Here is a 19,707-nt window from a genome sequence, read left to right on the forward strand (position 1 = left end):
GAGTGGAACACCACTTTGGGCCAAAACCTAACTTGTTGCTGCTATTTGGCCCTGTTGGGAAGAACGGGACTAGACTAGATCTGAACTGTGTTGCTGTTCCAGCTGAAAACAGCTTCAAAAGAAACACAAGTGGATACTGGCATCTGTTTTATGAGTCATTCCCAACAGGTATTTTTTAAAAGCGCATCAGCTCTAGACATTCATAGGCAGTGTATCCCACTCGCAGGCTGACGGTGCCATGAAATCAGTGTCCCACACCTAGCACCCTGAGGAGCCTCTCAAAGGTCCACATTGTGCTTCCCAGAGCATCTTCTGTGCCTGTATGGCTTCTGGATTTACCTTCCCAAGATGGTTTTATGTGTATCATTTATGTGAGGGAAATAAACTGGATTTCTTTTCCTAATTAAACTCTGACATTAGATGGTATGGTTTTATCCACGCATACAAACCTTGTTTCTGTCACAAAGACATTAAAAAAGATATGTTTTGCCACCTGATTAGAGGTGTGGTTGGGGAGAGGGAGTAAATTATCCCAACTGGAAAGGGGATATATGCAAAACAGGTTTGGTGGTTAAAGTATAACAAAGGTAATGGAAGACAAGTGGGATGAGAAAACCAAAAGATGAGAGAAAAAAAAAAAAAAGAGAGACAAGAAAAGATGAAAGAAAAAAGATAAGGGAAAAAGGGGGGGGAAAGGGGGAGAAAAGGAAGAGAAAAGAGGGAGGAAGGGGGGAAGGGGGGAGGCGAAAAAAGGGCAGAAAGGGGAGAAAGGGGAAAAAGAGGAGAAGGAAAGGGGAGAAAGGGGAGAAGGGGGAAAGGGGGGAAAGGGGGAAAAGAAAAGAGAAAAAAAAGAGGAAAAAGAAGAGCGGAAGGGAAGGGAAATCAGTTCCACGTACAGTACAAAAGCAGGTCTATCTCTGGAAGGGAATTTAATCTATACATGAAAAGTGCAGGCCACGAGCAGCTCTGCCGCGTTTCCAAACACACACACGCGAGCGCGCAGAGAGAATTCCCGGGGGCGGATTTGCCGGTGGAGGCGGCGTTACTCCGGCCGTAAACCGCTCCTCCCGCTGCCGGGGGTGCCCCCCCCGCGGGCTCGGGGGTCGCCGCAGCCCGGCGGCGCCCCCGGGACCCCCCGCAGGGCCGGAGGGCGCTGTCAGCGCAGGCAACTGTCCCGCTCGGCGCGGGCGGCTGGGGCGGGCGTGGGGCGCCCCTGAAGGTGACATTGCCGGGAGATGGCCCAGTGCGAAGGCTCTGGGTGGTAGGCACAGCCCCCGCCCCCACCCCCACGTTTGTCTCCGTCTTTGCCACGGGCTGGTTTGCGTGAACTGGGAGCGTCCCTGCGGGTAGCGCGCCGTCCCGGGGCAGCCCTGCCCGCCGGGGACCGTGGGGACCGCCGGCCCTCGCCCCCACAGCGGGCAGCGCGGTGGCCTCGCGTCCGAGGGGGACACTCACTTTCCGTGCGGGCACCAGCAGGGCCGGGGACAGCTGGCGAGCACCCTGCCGAAGCCCACCGCCTGGGGCTGCGGGGCAGGGGCTGCCCCCGCTGCGTGGTGCAGGGCGAGGAGCGGGCTCCGGCTCCAGCTCTGGATTTCATCCCTCTCCCCCCATTATAACCCTTCCTCCCGCGTTCCTAAGCGTCCCTCCGTCTGGATCCTGTCCGAATTCTAACTGAGGAACGAAATCGCTGTTAATTAGGAGGTGATCAAAGGTGGCCCCGATGAGGTCCCCCCCGGGCGAGCAGCGCCAGAGCGTTACCTTGCGGCACTGGGCTCAGGGCCCCGGCTGCGGCTCGTTTCTCATCATTACTCAGGAGGGAGGAGGATATATATGGAAGCCAGGGAAAAGCCCCTCTCCATCATCTCCAAACGATTTTAACAGTGCAACAGGTTGTTTGCTATTCCCCTGCCTTTGTATACTGGTAGGTGCCTGGGTCCTGCATTTCCTTGCAGTGGGGGAGGTGAGGAATTTGCTTGCTGTGTCACTATGCCTTCATCTGTACTTTTTCCAGGTGGTTTTTCCAAGTTTTTCAAGTCCCGGGCTGTGAGATCCTCCCAATAAGTTTTTAATTTCCTTAAAGGAAGCTGTAATAGTTGGGGGTGGGGGAGAAGGACTTTATCTTCCCCAAGCAGACTATAGGCCCTGGCTTCCAATCCTTAAGATCTATAAGGCTCTTTTATAGCTGCGCTACAGTTGTTTCCTTTGGACTCTGACTAGGTGATTCCCACCCCTCGCTGGTGTGTAGCAAAAATAGCCTTTTTTTTTTAAGCTATCGCTTTTTTTTAAAAAAAAAAAAAAAAATGCCATATGGCTGAGAAAAGAAGCTCGAAGTACATTTCTCTTGTGCCCCGGCCTTGGGCTAGCTGCCCCGGCCTTGGGCTAGCTGCCCCGGCCTTGGGCTAGCTGCCCCGGCCTTGGGCTAGCTGCCCCGGCCTTGGGCTAGCTGCCCCGGCCTTGGGCTAGCTGCCCCGGCCTTGGGCTAGCTGCCCCGGCCTTGGGCTAGCTGCCCCGGCCTTGGGCTAGCTGCCCCGGCCTTGGGCTAGCTGCCCCGGCCTTGGGCTAGCTGCCCCGGCCTTGGGCTAGCTGCCCCGGCCTTGGGCTAGCTGCCCCGGCCTTGGGCTAGCTGCCCTGCAATCCAGACGCCGCTGCCACCCTCCCCCCGCCCCCCAGTCCGCATTCACTTGCGGCCAGGCGGGGGGCTTATCTGCGGGCCGGGATGGCCGCGATCTGCAATGCAGACACGCATCGCCTCCGGGTCCCCCACCGCCCTGCCAGCTTGGGTGGGGGCTGCTGGGGAGGCTGAGGTGGGGAGCACGAGTGTTAAATGTGGGGGTGGGGGCTGTCTGCCAAGCCCCGGCCGACTCGCCGGGCGGCTCTGCTCAGGCCTCCTGGCCCCGAGGGGGAAACAAGCCCCTTCGTCCCCCTCCCAGCGGGCAGGGGTGCGCTGGCAGCACCGGCCTGCCCCCACCCCCCCGCGGCACCCAGGAGGCAAGTTGGGAGCCGGGGCCCGGTGTTCCAGCCCTCCCCCACTCCCTGAATACCCCCAAAGCCCCTCCCCTCCAATCAACTGACTTTTAACATGACAATGGCCATGACAATCCCTTCCAGCCAAGGGCAGGCTGGGGAGGACATAAAGCATCCCCCCACCTCCGCCTAATGGGGTACCTGCCTGCGGGCTGCCTGCCGCCGCCGCCAGCTCGCCGCCTCCTCGGGGCTGGGAGCCCCGGCCCGGCCATGAGTGCCCACCTGGCCGTGCCGCCCTACCTGCCCTACCCCGACGCGGTCATGTATGGGGACTACTTCTGGTTCTCTCCAGGGAGCATGGACTGCGTGCCGGCCGAGGAGGCGGCGGCGGCGGACCCCCTCCCCTTCCTCGCGGCGGAGAAGACGCCCAGCCACCCAGGTAGGCGCCCCAGCCCGGCTGGCCCCGGGGGAGCGATCGGGCCGCCCTGGCAGTGGTCGTGTTCCTGGTGTCCCTCCTGCCCCGGGGTGGGGGGCGATGCCGGTGCTACGGGCGGGCCCCCCGGCCAGGATGCGGCGGCGGGAGCGGGGCATGGCGGCCCCCGCGGCCCGGTGGGACGGGGTGGGGGTGCGGGCAGCGAGCGAGGGGGTCTCGGTTGCGCTGCCGCCGGGGTGCCTGTGGCCGCGTCGGTGCGTGGTGGCAGCGGAGCCCCTGCACGTCCTCAGGGCATGCGAACGCTGCAGTTCTCCCGAGAAACTGGACTTCGAAGCCTTTTGAGCCTTCTCCGCCTCGCTCTACTCACCCCAGTTCTCTCTCCCCAGATGTTTCTCCAACTTCCTCCAGCTCTGGGACACTCACCCATTACACCCCTGACTCTGCCACTAGCCCCACCGCAGAGCGCCCATCTCCCCATGCCCCTTTGCAGAAGGCCAAGGAGGAAGGCGAGGGCATGATGAAGAAGGCCAAGAGCCGCACAGCCTTCTCCCAGGGGCAGCTGCAAATCCTGCACCAGTGGTTCCAGACCCAGAAGTACCTCAGCCCCCAGCAGATCCGGGAGCTGGCTGCTCTCCTGGGGCTCACCTACAAGCAGGTGAACATCTTGCTCTGAGCAGCTGAGTCACATCCCTCGTGTGAAGTTACCTTGCAAGCAGGCTTTTTTGGGGTGTTTTTTTATTTTTTTGTTAGACCCTAGAGACGAATTTCTTTCGTGGTCTTATTCATGCAATTGCTTATGTGAAAGAGCAGAGGGTGTGAAAACTTATGACTCAGCCTTCCTCTTAATGTTTGGTTCCAGCGCTATCCACCCACTCCGTGCAGGTGTTTGAAAGTGCATATGGAGCAGGGCTGTGCAGTCGGGTTACTGCTCTGTATGAACATGTGTTGCCCCCGAATGTGAAAAGTCGGGTAACTCGCACTGCTATGCAAGCTGCCTTTGTCACTCAGTGGCACCTGGGTCTCTCCCTGGAGAGAGGGTCCTTGCCCCAGCAGCTACTTGTGTCTGACTGAAGGAATGACTCACACCGGAGTCAGCACTCATCTTGGCAGCAGCCATGAGATGCTGATGCTGCTGTACAAGCTGTGTTTCTGCAGTTTTCTTTGCCTGTCTTTCAGGTGGAGTTTTTGACATCGTGAAAGATCCAGTAGTGCTCTGAGCACTGTTAGTTTTCATGTCTCAGCTCTGTGATTCTATGGCTATCCAGGTCTGCTGCAGATCATTAGCTGCTGAAGTGACAGACAGGATTAGAAGCCAAGCAGAAACTGAATTGGAGTAGAAGGCAAAACATCTTTAGGATGCATAGTAAGCTCTAAGGATGAATTTCTAATGCCCTGTGTCCTTTCCCCATCACTTCTAGGTGAAAACATGGTTCCAGAATCAACGGATGAAATTTAAACGTTGCCAGAAGGAGACTCAGTGGATGGAAAAAGGGATGTATCTACCACAGGTGAGAGAATTCCCCCTTCCCCCATCACTACTAGACATGATTCCCCCAATCTGTGGGGAGAAGTGCATCATGTCCAACCCGCTAATGCAAACAAAGCACGGGACTTGATACTACAAATCTAGTTGCATTTCTCATAATAGGGCTTACAGTGGCATCTCTTTTAAGCCTGCCCTGGCACTGAAAGAGCTTTGTTTCCAGTTCACTTATCTCCCGGTTGAAACTGGAGAAACGCCTTGCTGGTCCTCTTTAGCTATTTTGGTTTTTATCACCAGCATGGTGCTCCCAGACATGTTGAGCTGGTGATTACTAGCTTAAGATCTCGTCATCTCTGCTATTATTAGTCTATAGTGAGGACAATGAGTACAAAAAAGACGCTATTGTTTGACTTGGGGGAGGGAGCAGAGAAGAGAGGAGGGCCTACCCGGCAGGATGACGGTTGCTGCGGTGCTCTGCATTACTGAACAGCCTTCTCTGTCTCTCCTAGAATGGGTTTCATCAGGCTGCATACCTGGATATAACCCCCACATTTCACCAGGGCTTCCCTGTGAGTGCCAGCAGAAACCTTCAGGCTGTGACCAACATGCACCAGGCTTTCAGCAGTGGCCAGACTTATGGGAATGGGCAGAGCCTGTACTCGTTCATGGCTGTGGAGGATGAAGGGCTTTTTGGAAAAGGTGGGACAAGCTGCAATACCCAGCAAGCCATGGGTTTATTAAGCCAGCAGATGAACTTCTATCACGGCTACCCTGCTGATGTGGATTATGTCAGCCTGGAGTCAGAAGACACCTACAGCTTCCCGAGCACCTCTGACAGTGGCACACCGTTCTCAGGCTCTCCTGTATGGCATCAGTACCAGGCCCCTTGGCATCCCCTGGGGACCCAGGGTGGTTATGAGTCTTAGGTCTAAGTATTTTTGTCTCCCTTCTCCTGTTTTCTGTCATGAGGTTTCTAGGGCCTTGACTCAGGGATCCAGTTTCTGTTCCTTTCTCTTGCCCTTCCTCCCATTTTAACCGTTGGTGGGGCTCAGCACCCTGCTGCCTTGGGCTAGCTTTCTGTTTAAAGGCACCTGTCTGTTCATAGCTAACCCTTGGCAAGGGTGTTTTGTGTGTGGATAGATGGAACTTCATTCATGGAGGGGAATGTGCAATGCCACAGCCAGAAGCAGCAGAGGTGGCAAAAGTCCGTGTTTGCTGTCCAGGTCTCACCTTCTGCTGCTCCTGTAGCAGGTGTCTTGCAGCAGAGCTTTGCTGGAGAAGGAAACCCCATACTTCAGCATATTTCTCCCAGAAATACCCTGTTGTAGCCCAGAATTTTTCCTGCTGTCTTGCCTATTTCTGTTGCTACCTCAGCTAACTGCTAATTGGTTCTTCATCTCCATCCTCTCCTCCCTAGCCAAAAAGCTACATGAGATCATCTGATTTCAGATGACTTGATCCAGTTACTCTCAGCAGCTGTTCCTGGAGAGGTCAGCAGTGTCTGCCCCTTGCTTGCTGCCCTCCTGTGTACATAGGAGAGGAGGGAGGAGCAGAGGAGAGAAAGTGGGGTAAAGTATTGCTTGTATCTCACAAGGAAACTTTGGGTTTTAAAGCTGCTAATTTGTCCCTGTCAGCTCATTCGGGATGGTGTCTCTGGGACTGTCCCCACCCAGTTTAGATCTTGCCTTTCTACATCTCTGCTGAGAGACTGTTGGCTTGTTCCAGCCTGTGAATTGCAGCAGAGGGTAGCCTGAAGTGCCATTGCTGGAAGTGTGAAGAGTGGTTGTGTGTGGTCATCTTTGGGGTGGTGAGAACAGCCTGCTTATCTGTACGTGATGACCCCCTAGCACTTTCACAAACACAGCACCCACTGCAGTGCTGCTTCCTCTGGAGTAGCGGCAGGCAGCTAGGTAAAGAACTTGGTGATTTTTTAATGTCACTTATCCTGGAACTTGGATGTTGGGGCAGCGGAATCCTGTTGGATCCCAGTGGAGTTGTCATCCAAGGGGCTAGAGCAGGATTGTTCTCTGCTCTTTTGTCTAGTCCCAGTTTTAAGAGTGTTAAGCTGGTAAGATTTTTGTTTCTTCCCCAGCGCTTAGTTGAATCTCTTCTGTATTATTTTGCTGGAAAGGGCACTGGCTGTCTCATCTGGCAGAAGTACCTAAGCCCCGGGGGAAGGCAAGGAGTTTAGAGAAACCTAGTTAGACAAAATGAGGAAAATGCCAATTAAAATTTTCAGTTTCCTATTTTAAAATAACTGAATCCTTTCCAGTATGGAGAAACTGGAAGTCAGCTGTGGAATGAAGATGTGTAGTAGAGTCCAGTCTGCCACTGCCCAAGAATACAAAATGGCATGAGCTGGCAAGAATAAATGAGGTGGTAAAAGCATAAATATTTCTGTGGTAGGGTTCTTTTGTGGTTAGGGCAACCTAACCAGTTTTTACTGCAACCCTGTCTTCAGCTGTCTGCACAAGGGTTGTAAGTCATAGTTAAACTGTCACTGCAAAGGAGGCAAACACTTGTTGTTCCAGAACAATTTTTCTTAAAGTTTTCTTGCAGTGATCTCAACCATGTTTTATGTTACGTGCATGTTGTGTTTTATTACTGGTTTTCTGCTTAATGTTCTTACAAACTTGTTTGAATTTAAAATAAATTACTTTATTTTAATGTTGAAAACAGTGTTACCAGCTTGCATTGGAACAGCCTGCTATGAGAAAAGTTATTCTGCACAGGTTAAACACCAGCAGTCCTGAGGAGAGGAGGAAGAAAGCAACCTTACTGTGTTTCTCCCAGAAGTAGGACCAAGCAACTGTTTGAAAGGAGTGGGTCACAGAAGACCTTCGGTTTTGTTTTTAACATGCAGGTGTGTTGCCTAGTGCAAGGGGTTGGGGAGGGGGGTTACTCCATGGATGGGCAACTGGACTGCCAGCTGTTGGCTTGCAGTAATGTGCAGCCCTGTAACAAGCTTGCATTAGTCTTTAAACTGCAATGCCTCAAAATAACTTGAAATAGGAGGGTAGGAGCAAAAGAAAGCGTATTTTGAGCTTGCATGGCCATAAGGTCACAGTTAGAAATGTGGAAGTCCTGCCTTATTGAGGCTGCAGCTCTCTTGGGGTTCTTGTGCTAGCCTTGAACAGCAGCAGAAGTCTGTGTCTAAGTAACTGAATCCTGCCTCCAGCACGGAAAGGAAAACTTATTTCTTTTCCCTGCTTTGCCCCAAGACTGCATTTATCTCCTTAGCAGCTGGGAGCAACTTTTAAATGGTACTGAAACATGTGAGACACCTTGGGACTGAAGCACAGTGCATCAGCTGCTGCCAATTTAGAGACTCGACAAACCTCTTTCTGCTCAGTGAGCTTTGGTTCATCAGAGCCTTGCTTTCATTAATAGTTCTCATTTTGAACACCTGTGCAACTTGCATAAAGCCAAGGGCTGCAATTGTTTGTGGACAGCAGTGCTAATGGGGTCAGGCAGCTGTCTCTGTTCAATGGCCAATGCTACTCCTGTATCAGCAGAACCGGGCTCCTGGTAACAGCCATAGATTAACAAAAATTATATGTTTGGGTTTAATCCCATGTTCCTTAAACTACAGTAAGCCACCAAAGCTTTTCATCTGTTGGAATGGGGCAGCTCGGTAAGTACTCCACTGAGCACAATTAGCTGAACTGGCAGCTGACTGCTCAGGTTCAAACTGCCACAGGTCCTCTGCCGAACAGAACCTGCTTGTGTGGGTGCCAAAGCATGTCCACTCTCCTTTTGCAATATGGTAATGCTCTGCTTCCAACGGTGTGGTGGAATATGTGCAGGAAGGAGAGAGAGTGGAGGTTGGAGCCTGTAGAGGAGGAAGAATGGCTGGGCTGCCAAGCTTCAACAGTAGAAAAAGGTAAATCTGGCCTGGCAGAGGGGAAAATGCCAGGTTCACATGGTTTCCTTTATTAAAGAAAAGAGATCCTTTGTCATCCTGACCCGAGACTCCCATTCCAACATCCATTTGGATGACTTCTAGGCAATCCTCTAGTAACAGTGTTAATGTCAACAATTCTTTTGACAAAGCAAAGCTGAACCATATACCTATAAAACTCATAGATAACTCAAGCCTTGCCTTTCAGCTTTAAAATGAGTGGCTTTTTCTTTTTTTTAAGATGCAAACTTAAGCTCTAAAAAATGCACAGGGTGTGCTGGTCTTTGTGAAACAATTGCAAAGGATGCTTGCTACAGATTACATGTGTTGCCTGAGTGTTTCTCTTCCATGTTTCTGCCACAAGGGTAAGGAATTAGCCAGAGCTCTGCTGGCAGATGTCCTGCAGAAACAGATATTGTGCTAAAATAGCCCTGGGGCTGAAAAGGTTTGCTCTGCATCCTGTGGTTTGTGTTACCGCATTTACCATGGAAGCGTTCCTTCCCAGGTGTTATTCCCCTGGTTGCTCAGCTTGGGTTGCACACAGGTTTGGCAAGCACACATAGTTGTAGGGCTGGAGGGAACACGTAGAGTGGCTGTTGGAATTTTGGTGGGTGGGCTGGAAAGGATGGCTAGTAGCTCGGGAGGTGTTTCTAGAAGCTGTGGAATGAAGTAGAACTCAGTCTTTTCACAGTGCTGGAGACCTATTACCTTGATGTGCCTGAGTCACATCACTATGTGGAACAGCTGCACAGGTAATTGCAGCACTACTACCAAAACTGGTAGAGTTGCAACTAATCCCTCCAGACTCATAACTTCCAAAAGGGTTTACATCAGTTCCTCAGAAGTAAGTACGTCAGCAAAAGCCCTTTCTGTGGGATACATTACATCTGTTAGAAACTCTGTGTAACTGATTTCTGCACACTGCAAACGTGATTTGCCTTGCCAGCAAATCTTTTAGGATCAAGCTGTAAGCTCATGGAGCTCTTCATATCTAACTTGTGGGAATACACTGCGCTTTCACAGCATCTCTGCAGTGTCAACACTCCAGCTTGTCAATGCTGCAGATGTAGCTCCAGTGGTTGAGAGAATCTCACCCAAACAGAAGAAATTAGATCTAGTACAGACCATGTAGACCAGGGCTTAATCTCTAGTTTACTGGGTTCCAGTGTTTGCTGTCCCATAGGCAAAATACCAAGCAAGCAGAGTGGTGCAAGCAACCTCATTCCTTGCTGTCCGTGTCAATGTGGCCTGCAGTGATGTTTTACAAGCTACACGTTTCTTCTGAGTGGCCCGCAAGCAAGGGCTCACAGACCCAGTTGTCTCTACAGTGCAGATAAAAGGCATGATAGGCCTTCCCTACAGGCATGTGTAAACGTTGTATTTGGTTATTTAACTACACTGCATGACTCAAATGCTGAGCTAACAGGGTTTTGGAAATTTTCAGTAAAGCATTGACACATCCCTTGCTTGGTCTGTCACCAGAGACTTAACAGCATCTTGGCTGATACTGAGTAGTCAAAAGGCATGAAGGGCTCAAAATCATGGCACTGGTCTTAGACAAAAGAAAGTTAGTTTTCCTTTCCTGTGAAGGCCATGTTATCTTCATGCTGTCCAAAGTTTTGAAGAGCATCCTCAGGTTGTACCCATGAATCTCTTTTCATAACAAGACTAGAATTAATTTTTCATATTTAATAGACGCCCATTGTGCTCACAGCCAGGGTGTGTCTCCAGCAGCTAGGCTGTGTCTGAATCACTAAATATTTTACAAATTGCAACACTGGGACTACTGCCTTGGGTGAGCCCCAAGATCCATCCAAGTAATTGCTTAGATGCTGGAAAAAGACCAGAAGAGCAAGCAAGTCCCCAGTGTCCCTCTAGCTGGCTGTGGCTGATGGGCTGCCTGTAACAAGAGCTGCATTCCTGCATTACTACACGGGGCATTGGGAATGGGCTCCTGATACAGCAGACATCAATGAACTCCCTTCCTGGAAGTTGCTTACTTGCCTGTTGGAATTGCTGCAGGCTTTTGGTCTCCAGAACCACCTGTGGCAATAAGCTCTGTCTTTGAATGATGGCATCTGAAAAATTCTACAGGTCTCTTTGAGGAAACTGCAAGGTTTGGCAGTGTTTGTTGGCACAGCTTTGCTGAAGGTCAATAGCGGGGAGATCAAAACACTTGCCCTTATAGGCAGCATCCTTCTGCAAGCCAGTCCCAGAGACTTCACAGCAAGATCTTGCCTGTCCTAAAGCATCCCTGAAGGAACAGGGCATGACAGGTAACTCCCTTTTCAATTATTAGTGAGGGGCAGTCACAAGCCTAAGTTTTTCACCTACAGCAGCCTTTGTTGGGGTGGCATGGAAAGTTTTCAGATGATATTCCAGTTAGTAGCAGCAGCACTGTTGGCTCCAAATGAGCTGAAAAAAACTCCACTCATGTAAGAACCCTCCTAATTGCTGCTGTTGTAGTCCACCTTTGTTAACCAGCACCTTTACAGTTAAGCTAACTCAGTCGATCCCCACCCCTCTGATGGTCGGTGGTTGCAAGAACTGCGTCATCCCTAAGCTTAGGTACTTGCTGGGTGTAGGATGGAGTGGGGCTGTGCTTTAAAATGGATTTCCAAAATGATGACTTAGAAATTCACCCTCCAAGAAGGCCTTATTTTCCCCAAATCATGCTGGCCATAGTTTACGGAACAGCTCTACAAACAGTGTAGCTGAACAACCGAAGGGTCAAGGAGTGTTTACATAAGAGTAGGGGTGGGAAGAAAGAGCTGTGAGGAACAGGAGCATAAACCAGCTTTGCCAATAGAAGACCATGCCCCTTATTACTCCAGTCGCAGATATCAATTGCCTTAATTTTATGCTGCTTTTTTTTTTTTTTTTGACCATGACTGTGACTCTGGGAACTGGGGCCCTTTTATTAAATACGCTTTGATACACACATCTGGTTTTAGGTACTTTGACACTTACATTGTATTAAGTTTAGAAAGGATGGTACCTCTGTGTTTTAGCCAGTCTCAGCATTAAATATTGCTGTCAGGGGAAATTCTTAAGGTGGGTAGTAGTTACTCACCTGGTCCTTCAACTCTAGATACCTGGCATTGCCAAGAGTCATGAAGCTGATCCACTAATACCACAGAAAAATCTGTTTATAGTTTCAGAGTCAAATTAGCAATAACAATGGCATATGGTTGCTATGGCTATTTATGCTCCATCTGGATTTCATATTACAATGCTGTATTACAGTAGGAAAAAATATATAGAAAAAATGCATAATCAATCTTAAAAAATATTTTATTATTTGCCAGACTGAATGCACTGTTAGATTTTCTCGGGGGGAAGCACAGAAAGATAGTCTAGAACAAAGGGCTTATTTATAATTTTTGTTTGTAAGATCGTCTTACCAGCCTTTCTGCAAGCTGCTTGTCACATCTGCCTTCACTAGACACTTCATCGATTCTATACTTGTGGCTGACCTACAGAGCTGGTGGTCTAACCATCAGATGGATGCCTGGGGTAACAAAACTTCCACAGCTTCAGTGAAAGGTATGTGACCAGCACTTCTCCATACAGCCCATGGCTTCATGTGTTATGTATATGCAACTGTACAGTGACACGTATAAATGAGATCCTCAAAGGAATCTCTGCCTCCTCTGAAACAAGTTACAAGATCCAGGGCATGATCTAGGTAGCTAGATCTTGGGTCTTGCTATAAGGGAAGTCAGTTGCCTGTGCCAATAAAGAAGGGGGTGTGGGTGTGTGCATGTGTAAGGGCATACAAATGAAGGGCTGTATGTACATATACAGGCAAACAGGTGTCTGCATATCTGTGCATACTTGCAGGCGCATATTTGGATGCCAAAACAGGTTCTAGCTACATGATGCCCCTGATTTGGAGAGCACATGCATAACAAAGGGAGAGATGAGAATAAGATTTTATTTCTGGCTGCCCAAGTACCCTGCATCCACAGTACTTAGGAATGATAGAGATGGTGGCCAGCAGAGGCTGGGAAAGGAGCCCCCATGGTGGCCGAGTGGTGAAAGTTACAGCTGTCACCTGTCTTTGTGCCTGGATATTCCACACTGCCGGGACAGCTGTGGTAAAAGTCTACTTTGTGCTGGGCAATGAAGCCCACCGTCTGCTGGATACTGCAGGTACCCCCACCTTTACCAAAGACTCCTCCATCCTTGCTGGTCACGATGGCATAAGCGTTCTGCCCCGCTCCGTAGTGCTGGCGGGGGGGAGGCATGGTTTGGATGTTGCTGGCTGCAGTGATGGGGTAGCCCTGGTGGAATGTGGGGTGCACATCCAGGTAAGTACTTGGCTGGAAGCTGCTCTGAAAGGGAAAGGCAGTGAGTCAGAACACATAGCTTCTCCACTGGTGTCCGCAGGCCTGACACCCACCGGGGCTCTGTCCCTTTCCCTTTCTTGCTGTCTCCTGATCAGCAGCAATGGCATGGGAGGGCAAGAAGAACCATATCCATCTCCGTAGCTCAGGGGTGGATACAGTGGATACACAGTTGTGCGTGTGTCTGTGTATACACACACACACACATACAAGGAAAACAGCTTTTCTCTGGAAGCATTTCAGTGCCATTCAGTCAGCCCATTGCTAGGGTACCTACAGAACACGGAGAGTCATGCCAGGTCCGTGCCTCTGCGCTGAACAGACCAGCAGGCAGGGTATGCTGGCACTTGTACACTAACATTACCCCTGCAGAGGACACGTGTCCCAGGACTTATCTGCCTCAGATAGAAGGGCCGTACTGAGCCGTGTGCTGTGTTCTTACTTGAGTGAGGCACTGAGCCCGTTCAGCCCACAGGTTGTGCTTCTGGCACCTTTTCAGCTTCATCCTCCGGTTCTGGAACCAAGTCTTCACCTGGGTGGGAAAAGGAGAGCAGCGAACATCAGTGAAGGAGAGGAAAAAGCGAATGTTATCGAGCAGGAAGGACCGGGGGAGGGGGACTGACCAGATGGCATAGATACATGGGCAGCAGCAGATAAAGGCCTTTGAGAGCTCCCTGGGGTTGTTGCCAAGGGGAGATGAGATGTGTCTGGCAGCCTCAGCAGGTGGCTAGTGTATCTGCATGGTGGGGGGAGGGGGCAGCATTATGTCTAAGGGACAGTTATAGCTGTGACAAATTGACTCATTTCAATCAAGAAGATGAATGACTGGTGCAAATTAGACCCACCCAGGTCTCTACAAGCTCCCCTGAGCTGCAGGCGAACTTCTAAGACACTGTTTTTGCAGGCTTGTGAGTGGAGAAGGGAGAGGCTTGCTCCTTGTACCCAGCAGTTCCCAAATTCAAAGCTCCTCGCTGGGGTGAATTCCAGAGCCGCTTCCCCCCAGGGCTGTGTCTGCCTGTGAGAGCAGCCTTTGCAGGGATGTGGATTGAAGGAAAGAGCAGATTGCCCCACCAGTCTGGTTCCTGACAGAACCAGTTCAGTGTGTGCGTGCCTATGTGTGCACCTACACCGCATATATAACTTTTTTAGTCCCGGGGTATCGAGGCCATCACGTCCAGCTCCGAGATCCAAATTCCAGGTGGATTTTTGACTTGTTACTGCAAGCACTTGCACTCGCTGTCCAGCCCCCTCTGCTTTAGGAAGGCATCGTTTGAGCCATCACCAGTTTACTACAGCCAACCTACCTGGATCAGCAGAGACCCTGAAGGGCTGCAATGTATGAACCTAGCAGTATCCACACGGAGCGGGTGTCAAGCAGCCAGGCGGTGCTGAGCATGACATTATTAGTTATTGGACAAGATCAGCCCCAGGAAATGTTCGCAGTAGCTTTCAGCACGTTACAGCTCTGAGGTTCAGAGAACTGACGCATGCCAGGGTGCCTGTGAAGTTCACCAATGCATGGAAAAAGCCTGTGAACTGCCATCAAGCCCAGGGTAGAAGCTGTTTGTGGTGAACAACGTATTCATCACTGTGTTTGCAATTCTACTGCAAGTGTTGGCAACAGTACCCTTAAGCGACCCCTCACTGGGGAGGCCCCAATGAGGTGCCACTGGCTCTTCAGTCTCGCAGAAGTGCTTCTGATCTCTGGGCATGAATAGACAGTGGAGCAACTGTTAGCTGGCACCTTTGCCTCTACTTTCTGCTGGGATTTACCTTCCCATCCTGTCATTGCATTATGTGACCATTCAGCCACTGTGTGACAGGAATACCATGGGTCAAAGTCTCTGTGTTCACCTGCTTGTAGGTGAGCCCCAGGGCAGCAGCCAGCTCCCGGATCTGCTGGGGGCTGAGGTACTTCTGGCTCTGGAACCGCTGATGTAAGGTTTGCAGCTGCTCCTTGGAGAAAGCTGTGCGGCTCTTGGCCTTCTTCATCTCCATCATGCCATCTTCTCTGCCCTGTTGAGACTTAGCCATAGGCTGTGGGGATGAAGGTGCCGAATGTGGACTGGAGGCTGAATCTGGTGTGAATTGGCTGAAATTCCCAGAACTGGATGAAGCTGGGGATGCTTCTAGAAATAAAAAGACAATGGGAAAAGATATACAGGACTTAATGCACAGCTGTATGGGTATGAGCATGCTCCTTGCCTGCTGTAGAGCTCCTTGCCTACCAGACCCGGGCTTTCTTGAAGTAAAGGTTTGCGTCACTCTCCTTCCTTTCATGAATCTGTGAACACAGACAAACCCACTGACAGCGAGCAGCTTCCCAGCTCAACCCTCCAGGACACCTACGGCTCCCTTTTGTCAGGTGGAAAAGTCAGGGCAGGGAGGGGAGGATGGTGCACGTAGGCTAACAGTGTTACTATCCTCCTCCAAAAGGCCCCAGTAATATTTTGGTCTCGGCATGGTGTGGAGGCCTGGTCATGACTGCAAGCATAGCTTTGGGTTGGTGGCTGGGCTCCCCAAAACTGCCTGCCCAGAAATCTCAAGGCACTTGATAGACAGTGGCAAAGCAACCTCCAGCCAGGGTGTATTATGGTGGAGCAGGGTGGTTGGTGCTTGCAATGATGGGGCAGCAGATGGAGAGCATCAGTCAGGCCTCGGATATTGGCTCGCTCCTGTTTGCCTGTGGCTCCCACCACAGACTATCCCACTACTGGAAGCAGTGTATAGGTGGAGGGACCTGTTTGGCTGAGGGCTTCTGGTGAGACAAGAATGAAGGAGAGAAATTTGGCATGGAAGTGGGGAGGAAAAGAGGAAAGATAGGTGTGAGTAACGGACAGGTAAGAAGAGCCAGTAATCCTGTACCAGGGGCAGGGGGATAAAATTCAACAGTGCAGAGGAAGTTTGAGCCCCTTCTCATTTGTCCTGGTACATGTCTTAAGGGGTCTCTGTCAAGGACAAAGTTGAGATAAAGATCTAAAGGAAAAACTTCCTAAACAATCTGGGCTTCTAGCCCAAGCAAAAGATGCCAAGATGCAAAGTCATTCAGGTTGCCTGAATAGGAAAATGTAAACACGAGAGATCACCCCAGCACCTTTCCATCAGGTCAGGTGCATGGTTGCTGGGGTCTGTGAGAGGCTGAGACCTTCTCAGGCCAGCCCTGACTGAAGGGCTGTGATGCCAGTCTCCTCCCTTCCCCGTAACTGCAATGATAAATCTGTCCATCCCTCATTCTTCCAGCTACTCCTCTGCAAACCCTTTTGCATGGTCCATTCCCTCTCCTCCTGCTGACATTTCAGGAGAGAAGGTGTGCAGTGAATAGGGCAGTGCCACTTTCAATAAACACCTGACTACTGAGCCCAACCAATAGCTCCCAATCTCCTTCCTAGTCACCCTGAGAGCTGCGACTGAAGCCACTAAGACACTCCTCAACCTCCCAGATGTATGCCCAGTACTGACGCCCTCCTGACAAATGGGCTTTCCATCCAAACTAGCAAACCCTTCCTTCTTCTGTCCTAAGCTGAGAGGCTACCAAGCAATCACTGAAAAGCCTTGAGCTGTTGCTGGGCCTCAGAAAGGTGGCCATGTCTGCGGTATCTTCCTCCTTGTTACCTTCCTGGCAGAGAAGGTAACACATCTGTCTCTCTGGTACCTGCCACTCTAGGGTTGCCTGCTCCTAGAGGCCTGCGCTTGGCTATTCCCTATCCCTAGGAGACGGTAACCACGCAGAGCATGGGCTGTGTAAAGAGGCAGATGTATAGTGGAGCAAGTTTCTGATGCTGGGGAGCAGGGCCGTGAGCATCCCACAAAAGGATACTGCCTACAAGGAGAAAGGGGCTGTCAGCAGAAGAGGTGCAAGGTCCCGAGGTGTTACGTGCATGGGGTTAGGCCGCAGAGCCTGAGAAGACACTGAAAATCTGTGACCTGCATGCACAGGAAGCTAAAATTTTGTGTGGGACCACAGGATGCTTGGCTCCTGCAGGCTGTGCAGTAAAAACCTTACAGGTAGGAAAGGAGCATACTGGGGATGTGGGCTTGGAAAACAGGTAACTTATGTTAGACAGGAACCACAGCAAGAGACTGTAGAACTAAAGGTCCTGTGTGTTCCTGCTCAGGCTGTCATCCCAAACCCCCATGTAACTTCCCACATGCAAAGGCGTTCCCTCTCCCACGAGAAAAGAGCAAAGGGAAGAGGAAGCAAGAAACACAAACAGCAGTGCCACGGACATAAACATGAAAACCTGGGAGACAGACCCACTCCCACAAGCCCTTGACATCTGTGGACTTTTGCTTCCATGACTGGGCTCTGCCTGGAGAGAGAGGCACTGGAGGAGAGTGTTTGAAGAAAGATTTTAAGTTTCTATACCAGGCCCGTTGTGGGCTCGAGTGAGTCCATCTGCCTGCTGCCTCTGTGCAGCGGGCAGCACACCGAGAACCTAAGTCTTTCTCCAAACTAGATGGCAAGTAGCCACCAGTCACCCTGCACCAGCCTGTAGCTTTCTATAGCATCTGACAAGCTTGAAACCAGCACTCCAGAAGCTTGCTCTCCTCCCACCCATTCACCCTGCAAGAGTTACCCTGCTGACCGTGCAATGGGGCTGGGTGAAAACCTGCTCTCACCAACTGTTCTATTGCCACTCACTGGAGTGGGAGAGGAATGGCAGGAAGAGAAAGTGCCACAGCAGTGAGGCCTGGGACTTTTTTGCAGAAAGGCAAAGGCAAGGCAATAAGAGCACCGAAAGGAGAGAGAAATAGAGAGAGGAAAATGGCAAACTAAAAGAAGCAAAAGCTAGCAACGCCGGATTTAGAGGGAGCAGATTTCCCTGCACAGTGATTCAGAGCACACCTTGGCTCAGGTTTAATGAGCACATGAAGGGTGCAAGGAGTTTTTAAGGGGATAAGGGATGCCACATGCAGAATTACCTTCAGGATTTGTATCTCTCCATAGCACACATGACAGTGTTTGACTAAAAGGAGGCTCAGACGCTCCTGCCCTTAGAATGATGAACTTCTGTGAGACCACATTGTCACCACTGCCCTTCAGCCTGGAGCACAGACCTGCCAGCGCCTGGGCTCTTGCAGACTCTGATGAGGTTTAGGAAAGCGGTTCACAGTCACCAAAGAAAAGTAGCACGGAAAGGCAGTGTGACTGTCCAAGGTCACCCAGCCTCCTTGCCTACCCCACTGCGCTTTGTCCGGCTCACAGATTAGGAAACCAAGGCAAAGAGAGAAAAATTTGGTCAAGGCTGTTAAGCAAGTGGCTGACCTGGGACCACAGGTATCCTGGGGATCAGCTCTGGGACAGCTGAAATGCCTTACCTGCCGTCTGCCTCTTCCCTCCTGCCTCCGGAGACTGACTGGCACTGGCAGTTCCTGCTAGCCCAGTCAAAGCAGGGCCGTGTCCTGCCTCCCCCGCCGAATTGTAGTAAAACTCCAGGTACCCCATGCCAGTCCCACTGGGATAAGCCTGGTAGGGGGGCAGAGCCAAGTGTGCACACATGGGGGGCAGATGAAGGGGTGGCTCCCCCACCTTCCAACAGATGCCACCCTCACTTGAGGAGCAGGTCTCACCAGCAAGCTGGGGTAGCCCCGAAGTGTAGATAGGCAGTTACCTTTATAGCTGGCTATACCCTGCCTGGGACTGCAATATTCACCATTGTCCGCTCCTTGCGGCTCTTTGTCATGTTAAAGAGGCTGATGGGTGGGGTGGGGACAGAGCGGGATGGAGGGTGGGAGGGAAAGCCACACATGGTATCAGGGCTAAAATATGTCCCTTCTGAATTCTTCCCATTCTGCAGGTTCCCCGGTCACACCTGAGCAGGGGGCTGATCCCGAGCCACAGGAAACCGCCTCCCGCTTGCTTCTTCGGGCTCTGCTCAAATTGTCTTGTCACAAAATAATCCCGTGAGCACACATGGCCTGTAGAAGACAGCTGTTCACTGCTGGGGGAACTAACCCCAACTGATCTCCACCACACGGGAGTGGACAGGAGGTAGATCTGGTGCTGAGCTGCTCAGTACCATGCTGGCCAAACCCAGGCCCTGGCTCCAAGTCTTGAGCAGTGTTCTGAGACCTTTGCTCTGTGGCTTGTCACATCGACACCCACACACACCTATACACCCTCCCCACCTGGCAGCACTTCGCACACTCTTGGTGCAGATGTCAGAGATGCGTCAAGGGGGAAAAACAGGTAAGGATCAGACCCGGGGGATAGAACCTACCTTTTTTTTTTTTTTTTTTTTTTAACTGAGAAGGAATTTCCTTCACACAGGCATTTGAAGGAGCCAGCTGAAAATGTGTCTGGCCCATCTTCCACATGTTTGTGCCAGAGCAAACTCAGAAACACTGGACAAGTCATATCCAACAACAGGTCTCATTTTGCAGAGCAGACTCAGGAATCTCAGCTGGCTGGTCTACAGAGGGACAATTTGCAGACACATTTTCACTATGGAGGTGGGAAAAGATTCAGTGCAGGTAAGGTCCACAGCTAAAAGATTTGGCCCCCCATGGCCTTTCAAAGGCACATCCTTTCATTTGTGTAGTCTTGGCTGTGGCCTTTGCCAGGCTGTCACAGGCT

General features: G+C 51.0%; 2 protein-coding genes across 2 annotated transcripts; one reads left to right on the plus strand and one right to left on the minus strand.

Annotated features, from left to right (window-relative positions):
• Positions 1–3,210: 3,210 nt before the first annotated feature.
• On the plus strand, positions 3,211–6,835 carry LOC119149021 (homeobox protein NANOG-like). The gene is made up of 4 exons (XM_037389840.1): positions 3,211–3,403; positions 3,784–4,052; positions 4,816–4,905; positions 5,390–6,835. The coding sequence occupies exons 1-4, from the start codon at positions 3,235–3,237 to the stop codon at positions 5,804–5,806; spliced, it is 945 nt and encodes a 314-aa protein (XP_037245737.1). The 5' UTR covers positions 3,211–3,234; the 3' UTR covers positions 5,807–6,835.
• Positions 6,836–12,730: 5,895 nt separating this feature from the next.
• On the minus strand, positions 12,731–18,712 carry LOC119149443 (homeobox protein NANOG-like). The gene is made up of 4 exons (XM_037390690.1): positions 18,450–18,712; positions 14,985–15,259; positions 13,573–13,662; positions 12,731–13,118 (listed from the first exon to the last, which is right to left on the minus strand). The coding sequence occupies exons 1-4, from the start codon at positions 18,628–18,630 to the stop codon at positions 12,756–12,758; spliced, it is 909 nt and encodes a 302-aa protein (XP_037246587.1). The 5' UTR covers positions 18,631–18,712; the 3' UTR covers positions 12,731–12,755.
• Between the last annotated feature and the right edge of the window lie 995 nt (positions 18,713–19,707).

Source organism: Falco rusticolus, chromosome 5 (genome assembly GCF_015220075.1).
Source record: "Falco rusticolus isolate bFalRus1 chromosome 5, bFalRus1.pri, whole genome shotgun sequence".
Lineage (NCBI taxonomy): Eukaryota > Metazoa > Chordata > Aves > Falconiformes > Falconidae > Falco > Falco rusticolus.